Source organism: Pecten maximus, chromosome 4 (assembly GCF_902652985.1).
Source record: "Pecten maximus chromosome 4, xPecMax1.1, whole genome shotgun sequence".
Taxonomy (NCBI): Eukaryota; Metazoa; Mollusca; class Bivalvia; order Pectinida; family Pectinidae; genus Pecten; species Pecten maximus.
The window spans coordinates 50,214,591-50,240,417 of record NC_047018.1 but is presented as its reverse complement, the minus strand read 5'-3'; the positions used below and the strand labels follow the sequence as shown (position 1 = coordinate 50,240,417).

Sequence of the window (25,827 nt, the reverse complement as noted above, 5' to 3'; positions counted from 1 at the left end):
CTCGCCATTTGCGATAATTGGCGAGACCAAGAACAAAAATGGCTTCCGTCAACAACATTAACACGTTGCAGAATAACATGTTTAAGAAAAAAACAGCATTTAAGACATTTTTGAGATGGTTTGCAGTTACCGTCATACTTGTATCTATACTGAAGTTTACTGCAACAGATGCACTCGATGAAAGTGAAAGCAGTACTTCGGAAACGTCAACAACAGATGAAGAGACAACAAATGCAGACGACGAAATCGAATTAAATGCTGATGACACTAATTTTGAAACAGAAGAGAAAGACTTTTACTCATTTAATACTACTGACATAACTGGAAATCCCATTTCATTAGAACAATACAGAGGAAAGGTACATCATGCACCGAAAATGATGTTTCAGCATACATGTAGATCTAGATAGCATGCGTAGGCCGATTTTTATTATTAATTTAGTAATTTACAATGGTAAATAAATAATATAAAATATATTATTGTGAAATCATATACATTTACAGTACCCTCTATATATTTCCAATGATTACTGCTGTTTTAGCACTTATAGTCATTATAATTTCAGATATAAGACAAATGTAGACTTTAAATATATATTTTTTTCTGTAAAAATGATATTGCATTACAACAAATTATTTATCATTTTCCAGTAAAGACCACTTCACTGATCAAATTTACTAGCCTAAAGCACAAATCAACTAATGTCATTCGTTTTTCATATTATGAAAATAATTCTCTATTTATACATAAAACTAATTTAAGTGAAGTATTTTTACTTTCAAATGCAGTTTTGTTTTTGAGAAAGAATTAAAATGATACTTTCATAACTTTGACTATTAATCTGACAGGAGCTATAATCAATCCTTTGAATGGCAAAATGTACCTGGATTCTCATGCAGTGATATTGTTTGGTTACTTGGGTAGTTTCCCAAACCCATGTCATGTTGCATTTGGTTTTTCTGCTATGACTAGATGAGTTTTGCTCCCAAATTTGAAACGTGTATTCATATTTTCCCTTTACAATGAAGTAGTAATTAGCTCTACAGTGCATAACTAGTTGTTATAGATATATCAAACTTTAGAAAACATTATTGAATAAAATGTTCATCGTCATTTTCATATAGATATATATATATTGGAATTAATAATCAATTATGAGTTTAGTCATCTCATAAAAAAGTATGTGTTGACAGTGTTATTTATTATATTACATAATACTGATATGTTTACATGTATATTACAATAACTTTTGTTTTAAAGGTTTCCCTCATTGTCAACGTGGCATCAGAATGTGGATTTACAGATGATCATTATAAAGGCTTAGTCAGACTGCAGGAGTTTTACAGAAAGGAGGATTTCACCGTGCTGGCATTTCCTTGCAATCAGTTTGGAGCCCAGGAACCTGCTGTAATAAACTTTTAAATGTTTTTTAGTGAATTGTAGAAAAATGTTTATGTTTACAGTTGCTACACCTGTGACAAAAATATAATTATGATTGATTAAAAATAAGAAAATCGAAAGTTACATACATAATTATCACACTCCAAAATTTTGAGTGTATCTAAGGTTAATAAAAAGTAAAGTGGAACTTCGTTAACTCGAAGTTGACAGGACCATAAGAAAACTACGAGTTATCTGAGTGTACGAATTAAGTGAGTTGTCATTTTTGGTGCAAAGTTTGGTCAATATTTTTCAACATTATATAATCATTATAACTCTGCTCTCACCCATCAGTTTAGTGTAAAAAGATTGGTCAATACATTTACATTTATATGTAATATTTTGTTTTGTCACCTGTAGTTTGGTATAGTTTTGCTGATAGCCAGTTACGATACGAGTTTCTTTCACTTAGTCACTTCAATAACAGTAAAATGTACATGTCATGTTTGCACATATTTTTTCATGTTGACAGCTGAACTTCTGTATTTTGTATGTAACATTCGTTCTTATAATTATGGGACTGAATACGGCCATCTTGTTTTGGCTCATTCTCAATAATTATACATTCTGCATACTCATCATGTGACATTCTGACTTATAGATCTATGTACAATGTATGTTTCTTTCCAACCTGTAAGCTATCACATTTTTGAGTATATGAAATAACTTACTTCTAAGATATGTTTCATTTTCCTCACTGATTTACAAAACCTCGTTATAAACACCAACATTTGAATGGTTGACATATAACAAGAATTATCTACATTGTATTTTCTTTTTTATAGAGCAACTATGAAATAGAAAAGTTTGCAAGGTCCACATACAGAGTTGACTTTCCAATGTTTGCCAAAGTTAATGTGCTCAACGACAATGTGCCAGATGAATGGAAATACCTCATAGGTAAGAAAGGTGGCAAAGACAGTATTTTAATGTTTTAATTTTTTGGAAAGATAACAAATAGAAAGAAACAATGTATTAATAATTTATGTTGTTAAAGTCACAATGTAAAGTTTAAACAGATTTTGATAAAATTGTATCATTTAAAGACAAAATGACTTCTTTTCAATTCACGTCAAATTCAGGTCAATATTTTCTGTTCAAAATTGACCTGAAAGGGCAATTAATCAAAATAGTCAATTCATATCAAGAAATTGACCTGAATTTTATATGAATATTTTTTCAGGTCAAATTTACCACAAGACATTTTGCCTGTGGAGTATCAGAAAACATTTCAAACTGAATGTTGTCATATCAAATAATTATCTTTTTAATGGCAATTACAGAACAGACTGGAGAACCACCAAATTGGAATTTCTGGAAGTACCTTGTTGATCGAAATGGATACTTACTAAATGCCTGGGGTCCTTGGGTGTCTGTTGCAGAAATTTATGAAGATATTAAACAAGCAGTTGAGGATAATGAATCTGATACTGTGGTTACAGAATCTAAGTCTACTTTAGATCCTCACGGAGGAGAATTGTGAATGATTTAATGGAATATATATGTTTGTCCAACGCTTCTGTCGATCAAAATTTACTCACATATCAAATATATGGCATACAATTGTGTATTAGTGTTGCTGTAAAACTTGTTTTCTGTCATGTTAGTATAGGTCTGTTTAGAAATGCATTGATTTGGCTTCTGACTGATCAGGAAGTTAACTGGAATCAAATTGTCTGTCTATCGTTTTGTTTGTCCGTCCATCTGTCTGTAGACCATAACTTGTTCAGAAACATGTATCTTCTAAAATGACCAATTGAATTTTGCGCAAAGACATTTTTTTGGGTGACTTCAGATTTTTCATGTGAGTTATGCCCCTTTAGCAAAATCCTGTATATTGCAATTTAGACTGTTTTGCCAATTAGGAGCCTAGTATGGCTTAATTTGGCTTATAAATCTTTTTCAAACGTGGTCATGCCTCTTGATACTCATCATATCATATATACATGTATCATTAGACATGCTAATGTGCTTCGTATTGAATCTCAAAATATTGCTTGCCAGATATTTTACTTACAGTTAAACCTGAGTACATGTCTTGGCACAACTATTTAGCCAATCAGCTGGTGTTTCACCTGAACCAAGTCCCTGACGAAAATTTGTTTCTTAGGTTTGTAGCTATTTCCTGAATAAAAAAACACATGCAATGGGTACTGTAAAAAGGTGGGAATTCCCCAGGTGGGGGTTCCCCTGTCCATTGTAAATATCAGGGTTACTGTCTTCCAAGTACTGTTGAGCTCTTATATGCTATTAAACCTATCCAATAACATCATTTTTCTGGTAGAGAAATCTTCAAACTTTAATTTGATATAAATTTCACAATATTTGAACTTTAAATGAACGATTGAGGGGATTGAGTCATTGGTAGTAATGTGGGAGACCTACAGGTAAACAACTCAAGTATCAAGAACTAAAAAATACAGATAGGCTATTTCATTTTCATTAGATTAATCTGATAATAATATTTCCTGTTTGTTAGATTTGATTTTATAGTTTTTTCATTAATGGTTGGGATTTTTTTTTTTTTATTTCAATTCTTTTCCCTTAAGTTTGTGTACTTTAATTGGGAATAATATCTTGTTTTTTGGTCTTTTCATATGTATTTTCACTTGATGTTAAAACAAATTTTGTTTGTTTGATTGATAGAGTGTAACTGAAGGAGAATATGAATTTTAGTTATTTCCTTGAGAAATTTTCAGATTTATTTCAAATTTTATTTTCAAAAAAATGATAATTATCCAGAAAATTTGTTAATTGTAATAATTAACAATTGTAATACAATTGTAATACAATTACAATCATCATTTTTATAACTACTCTTATAACTTTGTTGCTATATCACTTTGTCTTGTGACATATAATGATTCAAGAGGTGTCATTTCTTTTTTACAATGCCTAAATCTAGTCAATATTGAAAATATCACTTGCCATTGAAAATATCACTTGCCATACTTATGTTTTAAATTTATTGTTAAGTTTATTCAACCTATGATTTGTTTATTTACAATGATTTAGAAAAACATTTTGTTGTGATGTATACAGCATAATAATCATATGACTTGAATTATCCGGGAAATATGAATCAACATGGCTACACTATACAAATTGTTTGTTTCACACACCTTATAAGAGTATTGTAACGTAGGTCAAAAGGTTAAAATAAGGTGACAGTGACCTACATTTGGCACCTGTTAATGACACACCGTCTCACCTAGGTTGGAAATATAGGAAATATAGCCCGGAATATATCATCATCCTTGATGATGATATTAACAGGATCAATTTATTGTACCTTGATGATGATATTAAGAGGATCATTTTATTATAACTAGATAATGATATTAACAGGATCAGATTATGATACTTTGATGATGATATTAACAGGATCATTTTGTTATAACTTGATAATGATATTAACAGGACTGGATTCCTATACTTTGATCATGACATACATTGCTTATATATACATGTATGTATTTGTTTGTTTTGTGTCTAGATCACATGCTGTGCTTTGTTTACTGTTAAGCTTGTTGTTATTGTGCTATTAATTAAACTTGCCACCCCATCAGACAAAATATAAAAAAAAAATATTTTGTATATGTTTGTTTTGTATTTGTTAAATAAAGAAAATCAATGACTATGATATTTGTTAGATATTGATTGCGCTAGGCAGAAAAAAGAGGATGTTCTCAGTCAATTAAGGATTTCTTTTTGAAACGGCAAAGAATATTATAACTGATATTGATCTTGGTTGGCTCAATGAAATCATAATAATTGATGTACCCGAATCTACAGGAATGATTTTTTTTTCACATTTTGTTAATTTTGCCCTTCTCCTCTTCACCCACCCCCCCCCCCCCCCCCCCCCCCCTTAAATCGCCAGTGAGGGGAACTATAGTTTTGCATTGTGTCTATCCGTCGGTCCATCTTTCCATCCTTCCATCTTTCCACATTTTATCTTGTCTCCTGCACTTCTTGTTACTGGAACTTCATACTTGGGTCATTGGTTCACTAAGGTGAGGAGGAGGTATGTGTTGTATCAAAATAGGTCACCCTGCATTTTGACCTTTGACCTTAGACCTACATTAAGTAAAACGTTAGTTCGTGCTATATTTCCTACACTACTTGTCACCTCATACTTGGGACATGGGTTCACCTAGGTGATGCAATGTGTCCTGTACCGAACGTGGATCACTCTGACCTACATTTTGTCTTTGACCTATATATTGACCTTTTGGCCTAGTTAAAGAAAAAAATGTCCTGCTTAATTTCCTATATACTGGATATTCACAAAGGCATTGGCCAACCTAGGTGAGACGGTGTGTCATTAACAGGTGCCAAATGTAGGTCACTGTCACCTTATTTTAACCTTTTGACCTACATTAAAAGAAAACGTTTCTTCGGGCCTGATCTGCATATAAACTTTCACTGAAAATTCTTACTTTGGGCCTGGTTTGGTATGCATTGTTTAACATCCTATCAACAGCTAAGGTCATGCACTTATTGACAGAATTGATCATCTCTGCATTTTGCATTCTTCGCATATTATTTCACATTGGAAAGGAGGGGGGGGGGGGGGGGGGGGGGGGGGGGTGTCTGCTAAAATTCACCAAATTGTATTGTTATCGTTACTCTCTATTAACACTCTACAATACTGATGGAAATCCATGGCAGATGGAATTTAAAAAGTCTCCGTTTTCTAACATACATAAACCAAGATAACTTTCCACTTCGGCTTGCCAAAACTTTTTATGTTCTGGGTATAAAATTTCATTTCAGGCTCCAACCATTCAGTGTACATTCTGTTTGATTTTGCATGGTGCTAATACTTCGCGGTTCTCATGGTTTTGAGCAGTCCGCGTGGATTAAATTTCGCACAACATCGCTTTATCGAAATAAGACAGTAAACAGTTAAACACATCGCCCTGTGTATAATATACAGCCACAGAGATTAAACTTAAGGTTAAATATTTACCGTGTAATTAATTTCGCGCTATCTTTATGACTGCGAAAATTGCGAAATTTAATCCCCGCGAAAATTACCAACTTTACAAGTATGTTATGAAAAATAGAGCAAAAAAAAAAAGGAAAGAAAGACATTTTTATATGTATTGTATCATATTTATTATATAATGTTTTTACATAAGCATTGCTATTGAACAAGGAAGGAAGCGTTTTTGTCCATACACCGTGTAGTCGTTATGATACACAGTCGACTAAATCTCTCAGACTCCACTACTTCTATCCCTAGCTTTATAGCGGGTCGTCACAGAGCCGTGTGGTGTATCATACCGACTGTAACATCTCTCATACACTCTCACACAGGCTTTCACGAACTAGAACTCTATATAAAATAATATAACTTTCTTATACACAATCATTCTTACAGTGAACACAGAGGCTTGATGAGGGAAAGTCACAAACAAAACATGCGCAAAACAAAAAGGCGTCGTCACATTTTCCAAACCGAATGATTTAGGGGTGGGAATCTCCATCCGGTTAAAACTTCCACTTTTGGAAAGTCAATTGTTAAAAAAAAAATAGATAAATTTTAAATAAACGTCTCTTGATTTTTTCGAACACGTTTTGCATGTGCTTTATTTGTGGCTAACCTGTTTTTATAATTTTACAACAATTTAAAACTATTATAATAAATCAAACATATACAATAATCGGTACCACAGGTTTTGGACCCCGGTCTTTGAAGATGGGGTTTTGGTCGACTTTTATACACGTGCGTCACTGAGGAATACCCATGGCCTGTGACGTCACTGAGAAATACCCATGGCCTGTGGCGGCACTGAGGAATACCCATGGCCTGTGACGTCACTGAGGAATACCCATGGCCTGTGGCGGCACTGAGGAATACCCATGGCCTGTGACGTCACTGAGGAATACCCATGGCCTGTGACGTCACTGAGGAATACCCATAAAGTTTATCTTATTGATATTTTTGGTCAGTGACGTCACTGGGGAATACCCATAAATTTTTATCTTCTTGATATTTTTGGCTACTGACGGACATTTCTAAAGCGACAACCAACCTTATATTTGATTTATTATATTTGTTTTCAAACATATTTTGTTGTTAATATAACAAATTTCAACAAACAATTGTACATCATTCTTAGCAGCAAGCACTCTAACACTTCCTTCCACGCTCACATCTATTACACTGTCTACGACAGTACTATTTTAATTGTCGTAAGATGGTCCATTTCTTTAGTGATATCAGTAATGTCAGATCAGAGCTTTGGCCATCTGGTCAGCCGGGTTATCTGAGCATTGGATACCTTTTGGGTTTTGTCCAAATGCCGTCATTTAGGCTATCCACTGTATGGTCAAGTCGTCCTTGAGACTACGGATACAGATATAAATGTATATATGTCTTGTTTCGGTCAGTTGCAGGGGGTACATTTAGTCTACTCATTGAATGCCCTTACCAAGTTACCAAATTGTTACCGGAAGCGACGATGTTTTGTTTTAACGATTTAAAATTTTTGTTTACGTAACTTTCAATATTTTTGTTTACGTAACTTTCAATATTTTTGATAGAAAAAAATCTTGCATCTTTTCAATATTTACATGTATAGTTTTTTTACAATGTTGTTAATTTTTAAAATATTTTTCAGACATCGGAATGGAAAGTTAGTTGCGTGATTTAAATCTAATGTTTACTGTAAATGTGACCCCGATCATTGTCAGTTCTGTCCAGCCGACTGTCAAAGTCAAAGCGACTTCCCGTTCCGGCTGCTACGTCATTGTCACGTGGCGACGGGTCATTGTCATCGTTGTTGTCAAGGTCACACGGGCGCGCCCACGATCCCAGTCTCCTGTCAGATGCTTCCGTCTGTGGTCAGACCCTGTCATTGTCAGTCCGTGCTGACGGAGTGACAGTGTCACGTGCCATCTGGATGACCAGACAGACTTGGTCACGTGCACATTTCTGATGTGTCGTTCTGCCCGTCGCACTGTCATGTTACGTCGGATGTCATATCAGACGTCAAGGACTGTCACCTGCACGTCTGCTGGTCGGTGCCTCACGTGCAAGGACCTTGTTGGCCGTTGCGACGTGAAGCGCATTCTCAGGTTTTCCCAGTTGTTACGGTTGTTGGTCAATGTCATCTACTTCCGGTGTCACTTCCGGTTCGTCAGTGAACAACTGCGGTTGGAGTTGGACCTATCGGTCATTGACACTGAAGGTTTCCATTTCTGGAAACCTCGCAGTTTCAGTGACAGTTTCCTGTCGTGTGTTGTCAGTCTCAGACGATACTGTCGCTACTTCCGACACTTTCCTGTCCGTGTCACTGTCAAGAGTTGTCGCTGACGCCAGTAGACGTCGTCTGACAATGTCACATGTCACCGTGAGACGCGTCGCTAGGTCAAAAACATGACGTCGCGTCCGAATGTCATTCTCATGACGTCCCAGTGTCAGTTGATCGTCACATACACGACTCGTTAGTTCCCTGTCATACGCAGACGCCCACCTCACAAGATCAGGAGACTGACGCCGACCTGGCGACGTCAGTCGACTGGCCCGTCGGTCACTGACACGTTGCCGACTGGAAATGATCGTCAGTGTCACAGTGTCAGCTGGTCAACAGTCGTCAAGACGGTCGGACGCGCGGAATATCTACGTCATGTCCGTCAACGAACGCGTCACAGTCATATCAAAGACAGCGCACGCTAATAGCAGGTGTGATTTCAGAGCATGCGCAGAAACGCGTTCTACTTGATTGACGATAACGTGTACACGAACATTCGTCCCGGAAGTTGCGCGGACACAATCAAGATTGTGTCGAATCTCCAACAAGTCCTCGTCTCCGCATGTGACGTCACATCCGGTGGATCATTCTATGTCTACTTTGCGGAGTGTTTCGTCCACGACAATTCCGCTCCATACACGTTGGTGTCCGGTTTTCGTCTGCGCTGGAACTTCTTCCACGAGACATTGACACGACATGTGGTTGGTGTCCCTGCATCCGGTCCATGTCCTCCGCGGACATGAGGCGGCGTCTGTACCGCCGACACTGCCTAGCACACCGGTCGCGTCGTGTCACCTGACGTAGACGCCGTTTGATCAGACGAATATTAATGGAATTTTGATCGCGGTCTAAGATATCATCAGATGTCAGCAGATATCGGTGCATTCCACAACTGAAAACAAAAACGAAATACATGGTTATCACGCTCGACAAGATAACATACATTTATTTGCTCACCTGGTCTGAAGGACTGGTGAACTTAAATGTCATGGCCAGCGGCCGTCGTCCGTCAAAATGCCATGTGAGTTACTACGACTCATGAACGGCTTAACGGATAGTGATCATATTTTGTCTGAGAGTGTGGCTACTATGTTTTCAGAGGGGATGGCGAAATAGGGGATACAGAGCTAAATCCCATTAAACGCTACTAATCCAAAAGGACTGGATTTTTATCAGATTTAGTTCTGTAACATTACTGGGAGAAGATCGCATGTTTTATTAATGGAGGATACTATGTCTGAACCAGCCTTAGGAGATACAGATACAAGAAATCGGAAAATATTTTCAATATAACATTTATGATAGTGTTTTGCCATGATCACTGAAATATATCCCAGTAAATGATGTAGGCCCACTTGGCCTCTTTTTCACTTCTAATTGAAATATGATATTTTCTATATTCTACAGTTAAATACCAATGAATTAGCAGATCAAATTGGCCAACCAGAAAAAAGAAACATAATGGATCATAAATCTTAATATGGTTAGTTTTTTTTCAAAGAATTTAATCTTTTCTGGAGGTTGCAGGTATTGTAAAATGTGGTTACATAAAAATAACTTTTGTTTTATAAGTGAGGACATGTGCCTAATCTCAAAATTGAACTTGGACGAAATTAACATGGTGGATGCAACCGGCTTTTCTAAAATTCAAATTCCATATCCATAATTTAGCCAATCAAAATACGTCTTTGAACTCAACTCTGTCTTAGATGAATAATAAACTATTATGGTTTCATTATCTAATTAAGCGTTCTCCCGCCATATAAACACTCTAGTGTTGCTATAGTAACCCATATGCTTACCCGTCATAAATGTAGAGATAGTCTTTGTCTCCTCCAAGTTTTTTCCATATTTCCAGTTGGTCGTTATCCTGGTAAATGGGCATTTCTGCTTCGTTCACGACGTTTCGAAGATTCTCGACTTGCTCTTGAGCTTCATCGAGATTCATGTTAACAATCATGAATTCGAAACCAGTTAGGCCACGGCGTTCGAACCTAGATCGGATACGCTCGAGCCTAAAACAAACATAATTGTGCAACTATAGATCTATTAGAAGTAGGTTTAACCGATATCTAAACAAAAGGCCCATGGGCCTTAACGGTCACCTGAGTTTTGAAATATTTGAGTTAATTTAACCGACCCTTTTTGGCCCCGCCCATCATTCCCGGGGGGGGGTCAGTCAGGGCCAACATGTGCCCTTCAAGCTATCATTCCATACTGATAATGTTTACAAAGTTAGAATGAATTAATATAAATCAAACAAACGATAGTCAAAATTGTGATTTCCCAATATAAACTTTTTAAAAGTTTATCCCCTCCCCAGGGCAAACGTGAGCATCATGAAATTCACAATTTTGGTAAAGCACCTTTAGACCCTTCTATCTGATGAAGAGTATTTGATTCTACCTTATTCAGGTCTTGAGAAAAACTTTCTTGATATTTCAGTCGATTTGGCCTTTTTTTTGCCCAATAATTCCAATACGTTATCTTCAGCGATCCCATTTTGTATTTTGAATATGTGAGAAAGGGTGGAGCATGAATATCATTTCAGGTCAATCTCTTGCGCTTTAATAAGCTATGAGGGTCGATCTTGAAATTTTCACAAGTACTTACGTCATGGCGACTCTCACACAAAAACCTCAGCTGGCCTTCAGTAGAGCCACCAAACGTACGTTGCCTTCCGTTTCCAGCATGGGGCTCGTGCCGTTCACCGTCCTCCAAACTGGGGGACGGGCACAGCGTCGAGCACCCGCGGAAGCAACGAGAATGGCGGCTAACCACACGACCAGCAAAGGGCCGGGGCCCCGCATTTTTAGTATTTCCACCTGAAACAGAGAAATATGGAGAACATCACCAATCAGCAATTACTCGACAAGAAAAAGACAGCGATAAAAAGCCTCTTGGAAACCTTTCGGTCAAGTTCTAATCTGGCAGCGATAATGAACATCTTGGAGATCTGACGTCCACGTGGGGTTAGGTTCCCCGATCGGACGTGAAAAGATATGGGGTCACCTGCCCGACCACGTGGGTTTCCCCCGGGTACTCCGGTTTCCTCCCACAGTAAGACCTTTTATGCGCTTACATCCGGGCCAACAAGATTGATAAATAAGATATAAGTTGGTATAACCTGTTTCGGAATTGTTGAAAAATCAATAAGCTTACATTTATACACATGAAAGAGTACAGCATTTGTGTATCTGAACTGAGGAAATATATATAATATTACTTTGTATACAGCTGTTTTCTCCTATTGGTACTAAGAGATGGAATTCTGTGTGGATTCAGCATTGGTGCCAATATTCATAATATTTAAAAGTTTCTTACAGGGTACTCCATAGCCATCTACGCTAGCTAAAGGTGAATACGAAATGAACCCTTGGATAGCAAAGATGGATAATGATATATTTTGGTAAAACACTGTACACAAACAGAGCTAATCGTCCAGCAATATCAAATAATTGTACAAAGTACAAATATAATTAATAACATTCCGTGATTGATATAGGATCTAAAATGAGTTTTCATTACATAGGAAATTGTATGAAACAGGTTTTAGAAGGAGCATTGGAGTTTGGTTTGTTTTTGTTTAACGTCCTATTAACAGCCAGGGTCATTTAAGGACGTGCCAGGTTTTGGAGGTGGAGAAAAGCCGGAGTACCCGGAGAAAAACCACCGGCCTACGGTCAGTACCTGGCAACTGGTATTGGAGAGCAAAAATTAAGAATTGGGAACGATAACTGGTTAGCAGGCCAATTACGTAGTAAAAATAGTATATAGTATATACGTATTGAGTTTGATGTTCACCTATATACGGAGAGGAAAAAAGAAAAGTTAGCATTTCATTGTATTCATCACAGGGACTTTGATACAAATTCCCAACCCAGCTTATTCTGGATATAGATATACGGACCGCGCGGTTGGGGATTTCGACAAGTCCCGGTGGTACTTGACTTAGACCAGGATGGTATATAAATGTTTAGATGCACTAAAATACTTCGCCCATGACTGAAAATTTGTATTAATTATGTCATTATCACCTAATTTTAATAAATTTACTGTTGATAAATGACCCAATTACAGTATTCTTATCTTGTTTATATTGTTTTAAAGGTTGGGTAATCACGTGGACATGTTGATTGTACTGTGGGGAGCAAATTCCATAGTGTATACTCATTGTTTGTGAGACTTATCTGACCGCTACTGACCCTTTATCACGTACACACAAGGTAGAACAGCTACGACGTTGAATTCGGATAATTCAAATCAACGGAAATTGATCTGTCTAGTCTTTTTCATTTTGTATGTGTTTATTATATTTACCCGATAATGTTTTCATCAATAGGAGTAACGAGGTTTATATGCAAATTATGTTTCATTTTATCAAACAAACTCTCATCTGTATCTCTCCCTCACCTGAACTCATCTCTCACCTATATCCCTCTCTCACGTGTACAAGTCTCACCCCTGTATCCATTTCTGTATATATCTATCACCTTGGCTTACCCTTTATCTGTAGACATCCCTCACCTGAACTCATCTCTCACCTGTATCCCTTCCTCACGTGTACAAATCTCACCCCTGTACCCATCTCCCATTTGTAACAAACTCTCACCTTTACCAATCATTCACCTGTATCTATCCTTCACCTGTTATGCCACTCACCTGTAAATATCCCTAACCTGTATCCATCAAAAAGGCATCTCACCTGTGCCAAACCCTCTCTTGTACTAATCTCTGACCTGTATCTATCCCTCACCTGTACCCATCTTTCTATCACCTGTAACCATCTTTCTATCACCTGTACCCATCTTTCTATCACCTGTAACCATCTTTCTATCACCTGTACCAATCTTTCTACCACATGTACCCATCTTTCTATCACCTATACCCCTCTTTCTATCACATGTACCCATCTTTCTACCACCTGTACCCATCTTTTTACCACATGTACCCATCTTTCTATCACCTGTATTCATCTTTCTATCACCTATACCCCTCTTTCTACCACCTGTACCCATCTTTTTACCACATGTACCCATCTTTCTACCACCTGTACCCATCTTTCTATCACCTGTATTCATCTTTCTATCACCTGTACCCATCTTTCTATCACATTACCCATCTTTCTACCACCTGTACCCATCTTTTTACCACATGTACCCATCTTTCTATCACCTGTACCCATCTTTCTATCACCTGTACCACTCTTTCTATCACCTGTACCCATCTTTCTATCACCTGTACCCATCTTTCTATCACTTTACCCATCTTTCTATCACCTTACCCATCTTTCTATCACATGTACCCATCTTTCTATCACCTGTACCCATCTTTCTACCACCTGTACCCATCTTTCTACCACCTGTACCCATCTTTCGACCACCTGTATCCATCTTTCTATCACATGTACCCATCTTTCTATCACATGTACCCATCTTTCTATCACATGTACTCATCTTTTTACCACCTGTACCCATCTTTCTACCACCTGTACCCATCTTTCTACCACCTGTACCCATCTTTCTATCACCTGTTCCCATCTTTCTATCACATGTACCCATCTTTCTATCACCTGTATTCATCTTTCTACCACCTGTACCCATCTTTCTATCACCTATACCCATCTTTCTATCACCTGTTCCCATCTTTCTATCACATGTACCCATCTTTCTACCACATGTAAACATCTTTCTACCACCTGTACCCATCTTTCTATCACCTGTTCCCATCTTTCTATCACATGTACCCATCTTTCTATCACCTGTATTCATCTTTCTACCACCTGTACCCATCTTTCTACCACCTGTACCCATCTTTCTATCACCACACATCTTTCTATCACATGTAACCATCTTTCTATCACCTGTACCCATCTTTCTATCACCTGTACCCATCTTTCTATCACATGTACCCATCTTTCTATCACCTGTACCAATCTTTCTATCACCTGTACCCATCTTTCTACCACCTGTACCCATCTTTCTACCACCTGTACCCATCTTTTTATCACCTGTACCCATCTTTCTATCACCTGTACCCATCTATCTATCACCTGTACCCATCTTTCTATAACCTGTACCCATCTTTCTATCACCTGTACACATCCTTCTATCACCTGTACACATCATTCTATTACCTGTACACATGTTTCACCTGTACAAATCTCATACCTGTATCCATATCTCAGCTGACGCATGTGTTACCTTGACGAATCCCTTCCCTGTACCTGTACTGGAGTAGATGGAAACACAGACAGCCACTGACAAATGGATATCAGTATCTAGTAGGGGGACACTGTGTAGGGGCACTATCTAGTAAGGGGGGGCTTAATTCAGCTATGGTCATATGAGGACACCTGTACCAAACTTTTCACCTATATCTACCTCTCAGTTGTACCGATCTTTCGTTTCTACCCATCTCTCTCCAGTATCAGTCTCTCACCTATACCCAACTCTCTCCTAAACACATCTCTCACCTGTTCCATCTCTCACCTGTACCCAAATCTCTCACCTGCACCCAACTCTCACCTGTATCCAACTCTCACCTGTACCATCTCTAACTTGTACCCACTTCTCACCTGTCCCCGCCTCTCACTTGTTCCCGTCGCTGTACTTTGTTTCTACCCATACCCCACCTTATCTTTTTCGCATGTCACAAATTTCTCAAATTTATATTATAACTTTGGTATCAATTAATAAATTGTTAATTATGAAATGCTATTTTTACGATTATATTCACCTATAGTGTTTATATTGTCTTAAAAATGGAATAAGAATATCAATGGACATCTATAGACTTGGTAATTACGTAAAAAGAGAGAAGTATTGTTTAATGAAAAAGGAACTGAAAGTTCCGACGAAAAACTTAAAACATTCACACTAGATTATAATATAATATGTTATCCTAATTGTTTTATAGTTATAATTCTTACCTGTATAGGTCGATATTATGAGAGGCTGTAATGAACGTCCTCTCCCCTTCAATAAAGTGTTATCTGTGACGGGTATAGTCGTCACAGTTTGTCGGCAGATCGCCGACCTTGACTAGTACGCTGTATTTTAGACCGGGGGTCTTGACTGTTGACCTAGATGTGATGTAAATGATAAAGGTTTACGAGTTCAAGTTAAACTCTGCCTGTGTAAACATATGACGTCTACTGAAGCTAGAATTTAATCTACACAGTCCTAAGATATATATCAGACACACAACATGTTTTTGCATAAAATATGTATTTAAACGATTGCTTGTAATTTTATTGTAGCATTGTTATCTTGATGTTTACGTGAAAGTTTTCTGATCATTAAGTGTGTCACGTGTTACGGGTATGTGCACACGGCACCACTGCTTCCTTGACACTTTTATGAACCTATCCAGGTAGTAAAATTACTCGGTTTTGCTATCGTTATTGTTGTCAGAACAGTATCCTGTACATTCTTTCAGACGAATTTTTTTTTTTTTTTTTTTTTTTTTATATTTAAAAAAAAAATTTTCTCGTTTTTTTTTCTCTTCATTTTATATATCATTTGTTTTGTAAGAACCCATGTATGATAATCCAGACTGCCTTGAGTATACATTGCTTGAAAAAATCGAGTCTGCGGTCCGGCTATATATAGGAAGTTATTGCCCTTTGTTTGGTGTTTACTATGGGTATTTTGTTTCGGACGTAATGCCCCGTACTGAATTTAGTCCTGTGTCCCATTCACTGCTATTATGATCTTTCGCTTCTCTTGGTTTTGGAGTTTGTCTAGAAATATGCCTCACATGCTTTTCATCCTTGATCACCTAACATGTATACCTATAAGAGGGCTGCGGTGGGCGAGTGGTTAAGGTGTCCGACACGTTAACACTAGCCCTCCACCTCTGGGTTGCGAGTTCGAAACCTACGTGGGGCAGTTGCCAGGTACTGACCGTAGGCCGGTGGTTTTTCTCCGGGTACTCCCGCTTTCCTCCACCTCAAAAACCTGGCACGTCCTTAAATGACCCTGGCTGTTAATAGGACGTTAAACAAAAACAAACCAAAGTATACCTATAAAACTGCAGGTTTTATTTTACGTACATATCAATCGGGACTTGTACTTACAGAAAATTATTCAATTATGATAAGGGAACGAAGATCATTTGTCGCATAAATAAGAGGCCTATGTGGTCTATATTGGCTCTCACCATCGTCTGCTTGCTTGTTATTTACCGAATCATGTCGTCGCCACGATGACGACGGCGACTTATTGTCATCGCCTTCGCCATTATCGCCGTCGACGTCGTTCTCGCCGTTGTCGTCATCATCATCAAAGTCAGTCGTCAATTTCACAGCTAGCGACGACACAAAAATTTTCTCACAAGGCCATTAATGAAGTGTTTGTGTACAATGCTCAGAATAATTAGTTGGGTGTTTGCCAAACCGTGCAGACACAGGTCTTACTTGACGAACGTTTTGGTACAGTTTACCATGTAAGATATGCATAGCCTTACTTACATCCCTTCCATTAACAAGTACAACGTACGGCGCATATCTATTTGGCAAGGTGAGATTGTTTACGATAAAACTCTTATTAAGGAATGCAGGCGAATGCTCCAGGACGCTTGTCTTCAGTATGTTACAATGTATAGGTATACATGTACAAAGAAATGTATATGATAACGCAGCAAGTTTATAACGTAATATATATCACTTTAATATATAACGTATAAGTTACATTGCATATATCCCGGAGAACGCGTGTGATATATAAGTTACATTGTATATATCCCGGAGAACGCGTGTGATGTATAAGTTACATTGTATATATCACGGAGAACGCGTGTGATGTATACGTTACATTGTATATATCACGGAGAACGCGTGTGATGCAGAAGTTACATTATATCACTGAGAACGCATGTAAAGTACAAGTTATATATTGTATTTGACACGGAGAACGCGTGTGACGTATATGCTACTGTTCTATAACGTAACTACATCAATGTATTTGAATCGCTGTAAACATACCAGAATTGTAACACAGAAACTTTTTCGTTTTTAGGTTTTGTTAAAAAAAAAACGTACGGAATATGGATAGAAAAAAGTATCTAAAAATCATGGATGACTCCGGAATAAGGAATCACACAGCGCTGATGGATAAGGCATCCATGTGTCCGGGAAATGTCCGGGAAATGTCCAATCATGTCCCGATAAACCAAGTTCCTCGCTGTGTAATTCGGAAATTGTATACTCTGTAAAGACTATTGCTTGTCAATGTAGGTGGTCTAGTTCTTTGGTGGTCTTGCTCAAGTCCGAGGATATATTTTACGGACACATACATGTATTTAACGGAGGGGTGATTAGATATTGGATTTAAGTTATTTGTTATCTTATCTAAACTATTTAAAAGACTTTATAATTCAATATCTCAACAATGTAAGCAGGGCAGGTGATTTATGTAGCTATGGAGATAATATATTGTCGTTGTATACGTACATGTTTGTGTTGAATTCCATCGAAGGAATTATATCAGACCAACACTGTAAAATCACGGAAAAATAAACAAGCAATCAGAAAAAAATAGCATAAAATGCATAAGATATTTTGTACAAAAAACAAAATAAACAAAAACACATACATGGCGTGCAGCCGCATAAAATAAAGGGATACTGTTGTTTTTCTTATTAATTACTTAACTTCATTTTAACTAATTTGTAGACATGGCGTTGCTTATTTCGCTAATCTATGTTTGGAATTTCAAAACTGCTTCTTTCAATTAAAGCTGAAATCAAAACCATATTTTACATCAGCACTAATTAAAGTAACTTGTTGTACTTAAGATTATAGATACAAGGTACAGAATATGTATTTACAAACGTTATGTGTAATTGCTAGGTATCTCAATGTAATAACTTATATCAACTCTACTCGATATTGGTGTTGAAATGCGTCATATCCCGAAACTGCGAAGTAAACTAAGTGTTGAGCCTTCTCCAACCACTCAGCTGATCGATGTAAACAAAACCATGTGACCTGCCATGTGGCATTAACATGGAAGCGACATTAACCAATCAAATTCGATCCAATTTTCATACTAGCCAATCAGTGGCCTAGAATGTCGTCTCCGCGAAGAATTCCGACACACTTCCTGCAAAACGTAAACAGTTGCGCAAAATCAAAACAAAGAACGAATATAGATGGAATAAGACATAATTCGAGACAATATGCCGTATTTAGGACGTGATTGGAGATCGAATGGCGACGAATGGGTTAAGACACACAATGGATGGGAAAAACTGAAACTATGGAGGATCAAAGTGTTCGAAAGCTTGAACGAAAATATCCTTGCAAGGTATTTATATGATGTATATGTTAGACATGGTCCGTACAGTAAGCTGTTAGGTATCCACCATATACACACATGTGTAGCTATATATATACCATATGTCATCATATGTGTAATTACGTATATATGTCTATATAGATTGCTTTGTTCCGAGTATTCAAACTGATATGTGTCAATATGTTGAGCATGCCGTGACCTGAATTTTAAAAGCTTGCATAATTTTATCGATTATCATCGCGTGCCCTGGTCACGTTTTCAAATCATTATTTCAACACTTGGTTATGTACTGTATTGTATAATTAGTATGCGTAGCCTGAAATGACGCAGCATCATATACAGTCATATACCGTACCGTACCTCGACGATTGCCTCTGTGCATCACTTGTTTAATTATGAGCTTTTATTCATTCATTAATCCCACGTGCATTATCCTATTCGAACTCTCTGCACTAACTGACGCGGACGCATGTCTGTTTGTAAATAAGTAAATAAGTTCATTAATGAATAAATAAGTTCATTAATGAATAAATAAGACAAACATAAAAATTAAATAAGATCAAATTACAATGATAAGACGGCCTGGATTGAGAGAGACGTAAAGTGATTTTCAAAATTAAATGTTTTCCTACTCAATATAAAAATGGTTGATAACGAACCTTCTGTGAGATGATGATATGAAAATATTTTTAGACCGTAGATCAAAATGAAGAAAGGATGATGGAAGTTGTTAATAAAATACGTAAAAGATATAGTTACTCTTTATAAGTTATACTCAAGTACGAACTCTTTTGTATTTACTTCAAAGGGTATACATACATTTATATACATGTACTGTGTATGGTGTAACTGCGTACAGTACGTATTGCATCGCCGCGCGTATATTCCTTCAGCCGAGTTTGCGGTGAGCCTTGATTGAGATAAGTACGGTCATGTTTCTGTAGCCACGTTGTATCCGATGAGAAACAAAGAGCGGTTACAGGGTTCAATGGTCTGTTAGCTTCTTTGTTTAAGGAATAAATCAAAATATTGTTCTTTGTTAGGGTAAGCTATCTAAAGTTTGCCTTTTTATGTAGATTATTGAATATGTTTCTCTTCTGAAACAAACGCCATGAAAAATTATCGTAACTACTTAGTAGTATATGGTAAGTGTGACTCATGTTCCATTCTTGGAACGTTAGCTCGTGATGTCCAGGTGTCCGAAACACCACTTGGTCACTACTGCGTACAGCTTAAGGTCAGTTTGTAAAGCTATGGTATATCAGAATTCGTTTTATTTTGTTAGAATAATATTCAATCAGACTATGATCCCACACGTTTCCCAGTTTCTAATCAAACTTTTGTTCAATGTTTAAAATATTCTTATCTTTATAAATGTTTTTCTTGTTAGTGATGCTTATCATCAGCGTTTATCAAAATATGTTTATGTATATATTTGGTATATCTGGTTTCTAAATGTTGGTAATCATGAACATTATTTAAATTCCAGATTGATACGACTGGCCATGACAGAGTTTCACACCAAAGATAATGATTGGTGCAAACATCACCAGCCTTACATTCACTACGTAAAAACCACATCAAGGGAGGTAAGGCCAACACTGAACTGTTAAGTATGCACGAGTTATCGCCCCTATCAACAATTTTATTTATTTTTGTACTTTATGGACTTACTATAATGTTATGGTACGATTGTGTTTAGTGGTAGCCAGTAAACCGGACACATTGTTTAATGGAAACGATAAAAAATTACTGTGTGTAAAATATATTTGCATGTTAACTGACCGAACTCCTCCGAGTATTGCTTTGTGCATAAATTCGGGTATTCATAGATGATCCGGTGGTTACAGAACCAAACCTGTCTGGCCTGTACACTTAAGTAAAATAAATCTTAAACAAATGGTGTTGGCTATAAAGCTGAAAACAAAGCATAAATAGGCGGTCATAGGTGTAAACAAAATTTTGAAATTATCGAATTTTACGCAAACTGAATCTTAAATGATTTGTTGTGGATGCCAACGAAAACTTATATTAAATACATGTCATAGATAAGATCGTACATGAAGTCAGAAAGTAATGGCTGTTAATGGATTTTTGTCGTGTTATTTCATCATCCCTTGTTATTGACAGAGGAAGATCCTCACGAGTCTGAGTGAAGCGTTTGTCCATCTGGACATGTCCGGAGCCGTGAAGGACATTAGGCGGTTTAACTATGTGTGTAAGGTTAGTACTGACCATTAGTACTGACCGTTAGTACTGACCGGGCCGGACTGTACTCCTTTATCAACCCAAAGTATCAAAACAAAATGTTTAGAAGTGTGTATTGGAGTAAACGTTTTGTTTATTATATAGCGTGAGCAATATATTTTTTATGGGAAGTTTCTTGAATATGATCTGTTCATGAAGACTGAAGAAACCTGATGTCTGCACGAGGAAAATACCTCTCCGTAAAATAAAAACATTTACAAATAGAAAAATACCATATCCTTTTTTTTTGTCAATTTATAGGTACTACAGATCCTACTTTGTGGAAAGCTGACAAATATGAGTGGCACCTCACAGAAACATATTATCAATATACTGGACGAAATGGTCAACCAAGGTGAGTGGTATATACATTAGGACGGGTTTACATCAGATATTATCGGGACGAGTTGTCATAAGATGGCGGGACGAGTTTACATCGGATACAATAGGGACGAGTTTACATCGGATACAATAGGGAGGAGTTTACATCAGATACAAGACGTTTACATGAAACAGAATACGTCGAGTTTACAAAAGACAAGATCAAGATCGCTTACATCAGACACAATAAGGACGAGTTTAAAGAGACACATTCTTGGCGAGTTTACATGAGATACATTCGGGACGAGTTTACATGAGATACATTCGGGGCGAGATTACATCAGATACAATCGGGACGAGTTTACATGACATACATTCGGGGAGAGTTTACATCAGATACAATCGGGACGAGTTTACATCAGATACAATCGGGACGAATTTACATCAGCTACAGAACGAAGAACATACCTAACTGATACATCATTTTCTCCCCTAAAACTTCTATACACGAAAGAATTGAATTTTGTTAATTATCATGTATGTGTACTTGTTTTTGTAGTGCTGAAAACTAAAACGAATGTAGCGAGTACTCGTGACCTAGTCAACAGCACAATGTGCACACTTAACGAGGGCCAGTACAGTCACATAGGGAGCGAGAGTTTGTGGCACAGACATCTACAGGGCGTACACAAGATGCTCGCCAAACTCGACCGATACAAAGTCGAACCGGTATGTAGCGACCGAAAGTGTATCAAGTAATAAGTTATGGAAGACTATCTGGGAACTTTCCTTTCCTTTACCCCTTGATTTGCTAAAATAAATAAGTACAATGTAAATAACTTAGGTTTTTTAGAATCTGTTAAAATAGATTTTAATCTAAATCGGGAAGTTCAGCTCGTACAATAATCAGATTATTACAGATGATAATTAGGCCACTTACGTTGTTTGAATAAAATGTAAAGTGGAATAGATTATAATCAACCCATAACTATATATCTGTGCTTATTTCGTGTATAGCGTGTCAAATAACATCTGTACTTAAGGACTCATCTCACGACGGAAGGTTTTGAAATAAACTAAATGATGAAGAATGGTTTTGATGCCAAACACATAATATGGGGCTGTCTACGGGAACGACAACAAAGAATAAAAAATGAAATAAAATAAAATAAACTGGATGAGCAAATGTCATCATGATAAATTCACAAAAAGTTATTTCAGTGCCAGATATCTCGGCTGGAATGTTGATACTATTGAGTAATGGGAGTTAATTGCAGGGAATAAAAATACATTTTAGAGAAATAGGTTTTCGACCCCTTTTGTAGCCAACCTCTTTTGTAGCCAAAGATGAATTCCCCCCATCCCCCACCACCCCACCCTCTTCTTTAAATCCGTCGCCTTGTTGAAACATGTTCTTGTATGTTGACATTGTAGTATATTTCGCCTTAAATGTTAAAATCGGTATGCATACTTATGTTGCTTTAGTTTGACATTGAGTTATTTTACCCTGTATATCTTATCTACATAGAGAGCTGACGACGGAATGGCGATGTTCCAAGACCTTCCCCAGGACTGTGTCCGGTGTATCCTCCAACGCCTCTCCGACCACACGGATATCCTTCATACAGGCATGACGTCATCATCCAACATGTTAATCGCCGAGGAGAACTCGCTATGGAAACATCTCTGCTTCTTCCACTTCAGCGACCGTCAACTCATCACCTTCATCCCCAAAGAGCTGGAGACAGGACAGAAGAATGTCGACTGGAAGCATGTCTACAAACGTTGTGTTAAGTAAGTAAAGATAGCTGACGGCATGTTTGTTTACACCTAAAATCATGTTACGTCAATATTATTTCATATCAGTTTGAAGGATTGAGAAAACAATGTGTTTACACCTAAAATCTTGAAAAGTTAATATTATTCCATATCAGTTTAAATGATTCAGAAACAAAAGACCTTTGAGGATAAAGATAAGCAATAAACAGACAGAAAATTCCTCCACTATTCTAGCTATTTTGATAGAAGTATATGTTTTGAAGGAGATTTGTGATAGAAATACATTTGTTTTGAAGGAGATTTGTGATAGAAATACATTTGTTTTGAAGGAGATTTGTGATAGAAATACATTTGTTTTGAAGGAGATTTGTGATAAAAACATATTTGTTTTGAAGGAGATTTGTGATAGAAATACATTTGTTTTGAAGGAGATTTGCGATAGAAATACATTTGTTTTAAAGGAGATTTGCGATAGAAATACATTTGTTTTGAAGGAGATTTGCGATAGAAATACATTTGTTTTGAAGGAGATTTGCGATAGAAATACATTTGTTTTGAAGGAGATTTGTGATAGAAATATATTTGTTTTGAAGGAAATTTGTGATAAAAATATATTTGTTTTGAAGGAGATTTGTGATAAAGATATATTTGTTTTGAACGAGATTTGTGATAAAAATACATTTGTTTTGAAGGAGATTTGTGATAGAAATACATTTGTTTTGAAGGAGATTTGTGATAAAAATACATTTGTTTTGAAGGAGATTTGGTAAGAAGGACGTGTATGCAGACACCCTGGCCATTTGTACACACTGTGATACCCTCTTTTGGCAGGTATGTACAATTCTTAAATACTGACTGTTGGTTGATATTTTCTACCTCACTTTTAATGAGTGAGGTTTATCAACATAATGAATAATAATGTATGTATGGTATTTTTTTTAGACGTTTGATAGGTCTATAATTAATTTCGCTAAAAATATATCCCCGTGTTGATTTATAGGAAGACGGGAGACAAACTGTCTAAATTGACAGTTTATAGCAGGCGTGAAGAGTTACATATAAAATAAGCAAGGCGATATTTAGCCCTGTACCAGTAAAACAGAGTATAATTATAGTTACGTATGTTACACCAATGTTTGTCAGTACTCTGACGGATTCATTCCTTGAGGGATTTTGATCACATTTCACACAATGATAAAGTACTATAATATCTGAGACAAGTCCGAATTTCAGCGAACTTGGGTCAAGGTCATGGTCACAGTTACTATTTTAGCGGGGGTCGGTAAGTATGCTTGTTGATGATATAGATATACTTTTAGAATGTACTTTTTAAGTGTCAATGGTTGTGTAGTAGATTCATTCTTATTTTTGCTCATGTTTTAAAAATGCAATTGTATTAGAGAATTCAAGTGACCGTTAACCCATGGGCCTCTCGTAATGTTTACTTTAGCCATAACTTATTACACTCTATTTCTATATTACAGTCCATTGGTCACCCATGCATCAGTGATAAGGAGCCCATGTCCAAACAACTTTCACCAGAGGTGTTCCTGAACTTATTCTCTATTTAGCCACGCCAGCCCCATTTCTGTAGAGATCTGACATCGGTTCGTTTATTAGCTCAAGTCTAGCCCACTTTCACCAGAAGTGTTCCCTGAACCAGTTTTTAATTTTAATATGTCGTTTATACGTCCATAAAGAGATCTGACAGTGGTTCGTTTATCAGATAAAAGTGCAGCCAACATTCACCACAAGTGTTCTCGAACCAGTTTTCTGTTTACATACATCGACCACAATTACGTTAAGATCTGATGTTAATTTGTTTCTCAGAACTGTTCTCCATTTTCTTGCATCTAATTTTTGTTATAGTCCTGTTTCACGACAATGATTCGGTTTATATGGTAATAATATTCAGTTGTATCCCCGGCGTTTTATATGATAATCACATTTGAAAATCAATGAATGTAAAAATGTAGAAACAAGTCATATCAACTTATATCGTAAATCACACTTGTTGTCCCGGATGCAAACGTGTGAGGGGTTTTGCTATGGGAGGTAACCCGAATACCTGGAGAAAACCCACTTGGTCGGGCAGGTGACCAAATACCTTTTCACATCCGATCGGATAATTCAGCGAAATACCATTATCAAATTGATATGTGATATTTAGCGTGGTTTGCAAAACGCAGAGAAAAAGGGAAAACAATAATAATAAATCAAAAATGAATCTTTCGTGAATTAATGCTAAAGAATTTACAGGTTTAATCAATTGTGCAAAAAGTAAAACAGCTGAAAGACAATTATTATTTCAAAATTTAAAGATACAATATCAATATCTTGGTAAGAAGTACTGAAGCGATGAAATGTACATAATGGATAATATCGAAAATTGACCCAGATATGATTGACTGGCAAAGAAGGGCTTGTTATTTCACGTTCGTTATACTTTTAATCACATACTTATTTGAATAGC

At 36.8% G+C, this 25,827-nt stretch overlaps 4 protein-coding genes across 4 annotated transcripts; 2 read left to right on the top strand and 2 right to left on the bottom strand.

Annotated features, from left to right (window-relative positions):
• The first annotated feature begins 33 nt into the window (after positions 1–33).
• On the top strand, positions 34–3,199 carry LOC117326367 (glutathione peroxidase 7-like). Its single transcript, XM_033883090.1, has 4 exons — positions 34–359; positions 1,262–1,408; positions 2,227–2,341; positions 2,725–3,199. Exons 1-4 carry the CDS (start codon positions 39–41, stop codon positions 2,922–2,924), a joined length of 783 nt encoding a protein of 260 aa, XP_033738981.1. The 5' UTR covers positions 34–38; the 3' UTR covers positions 2,925–3,199.
• Positions 3,200–6,537: 3,338 nt separating this feature from the next.
• On the bottom strand, positions 6,538–15,801 carry LOC117326371. The gene is made up of 4 exons (XM_033883093.1): positions 15,638–15,801; positions 11,320–11,531; positions 10,509–10,721; positions 6,538–9,598 (listed from the first exon to the last, which is right to left on the bottom strand). The coding sequence occupies exons 2-4, from the start codon at positions 11,322–11,324 to the stop codon at positions 9,277–9,279; spliced, it is 540 nt and encodes a 179-aa protein (XP_033738984.1). The 5' UTR covers positions 11,325–11,531; positions 15,638–15,801; the 3' UTR covers positions 6,538–9,276.
• LOC117326616 (50 kDa spicule matrix protein-like) lies at positions 13,962–14,726 on the bottom strand. Its single transcript, XM_033883375.1, has one exon. It carries the CDS (start codon positions 14,724–14,726, stop codon positions 13,962–13,964), a length of 765 nt encoding a protein of 254 aa, XP_033739266.1.
• A 2,528-nt stretch (positions 15,802–18,329) lies between the features above and the next one.
• Positions 18,330–25,550, top strand: LOC117326365 (F-box only protein 32-like). Its single transcript, XM_033883087.1, has 8 exons — positions 18,330–19,016; positions 20,497–20,596; positions 21,138–21,230; positions 21,516–21,609; positions 22,135–22,304; positions 23,104–23,369; positions 24,113–24,185; positions 24,839–25,550. The coding sequence occupies exons 1-8, from the start codon at positions 18,889–18,891 to the stop codon at positions 24,923–24,925; spliced, it is 1,011 nt and encodes a 336-aa protein (XP_033738978.1). The 5' UTR covers positions 18,330–18,888; the 3' UTR covers positions 24,926–25,550.
• The last annotated feature ends 277 nt before the right edge of the window (positions 25,551–25,827 follow it).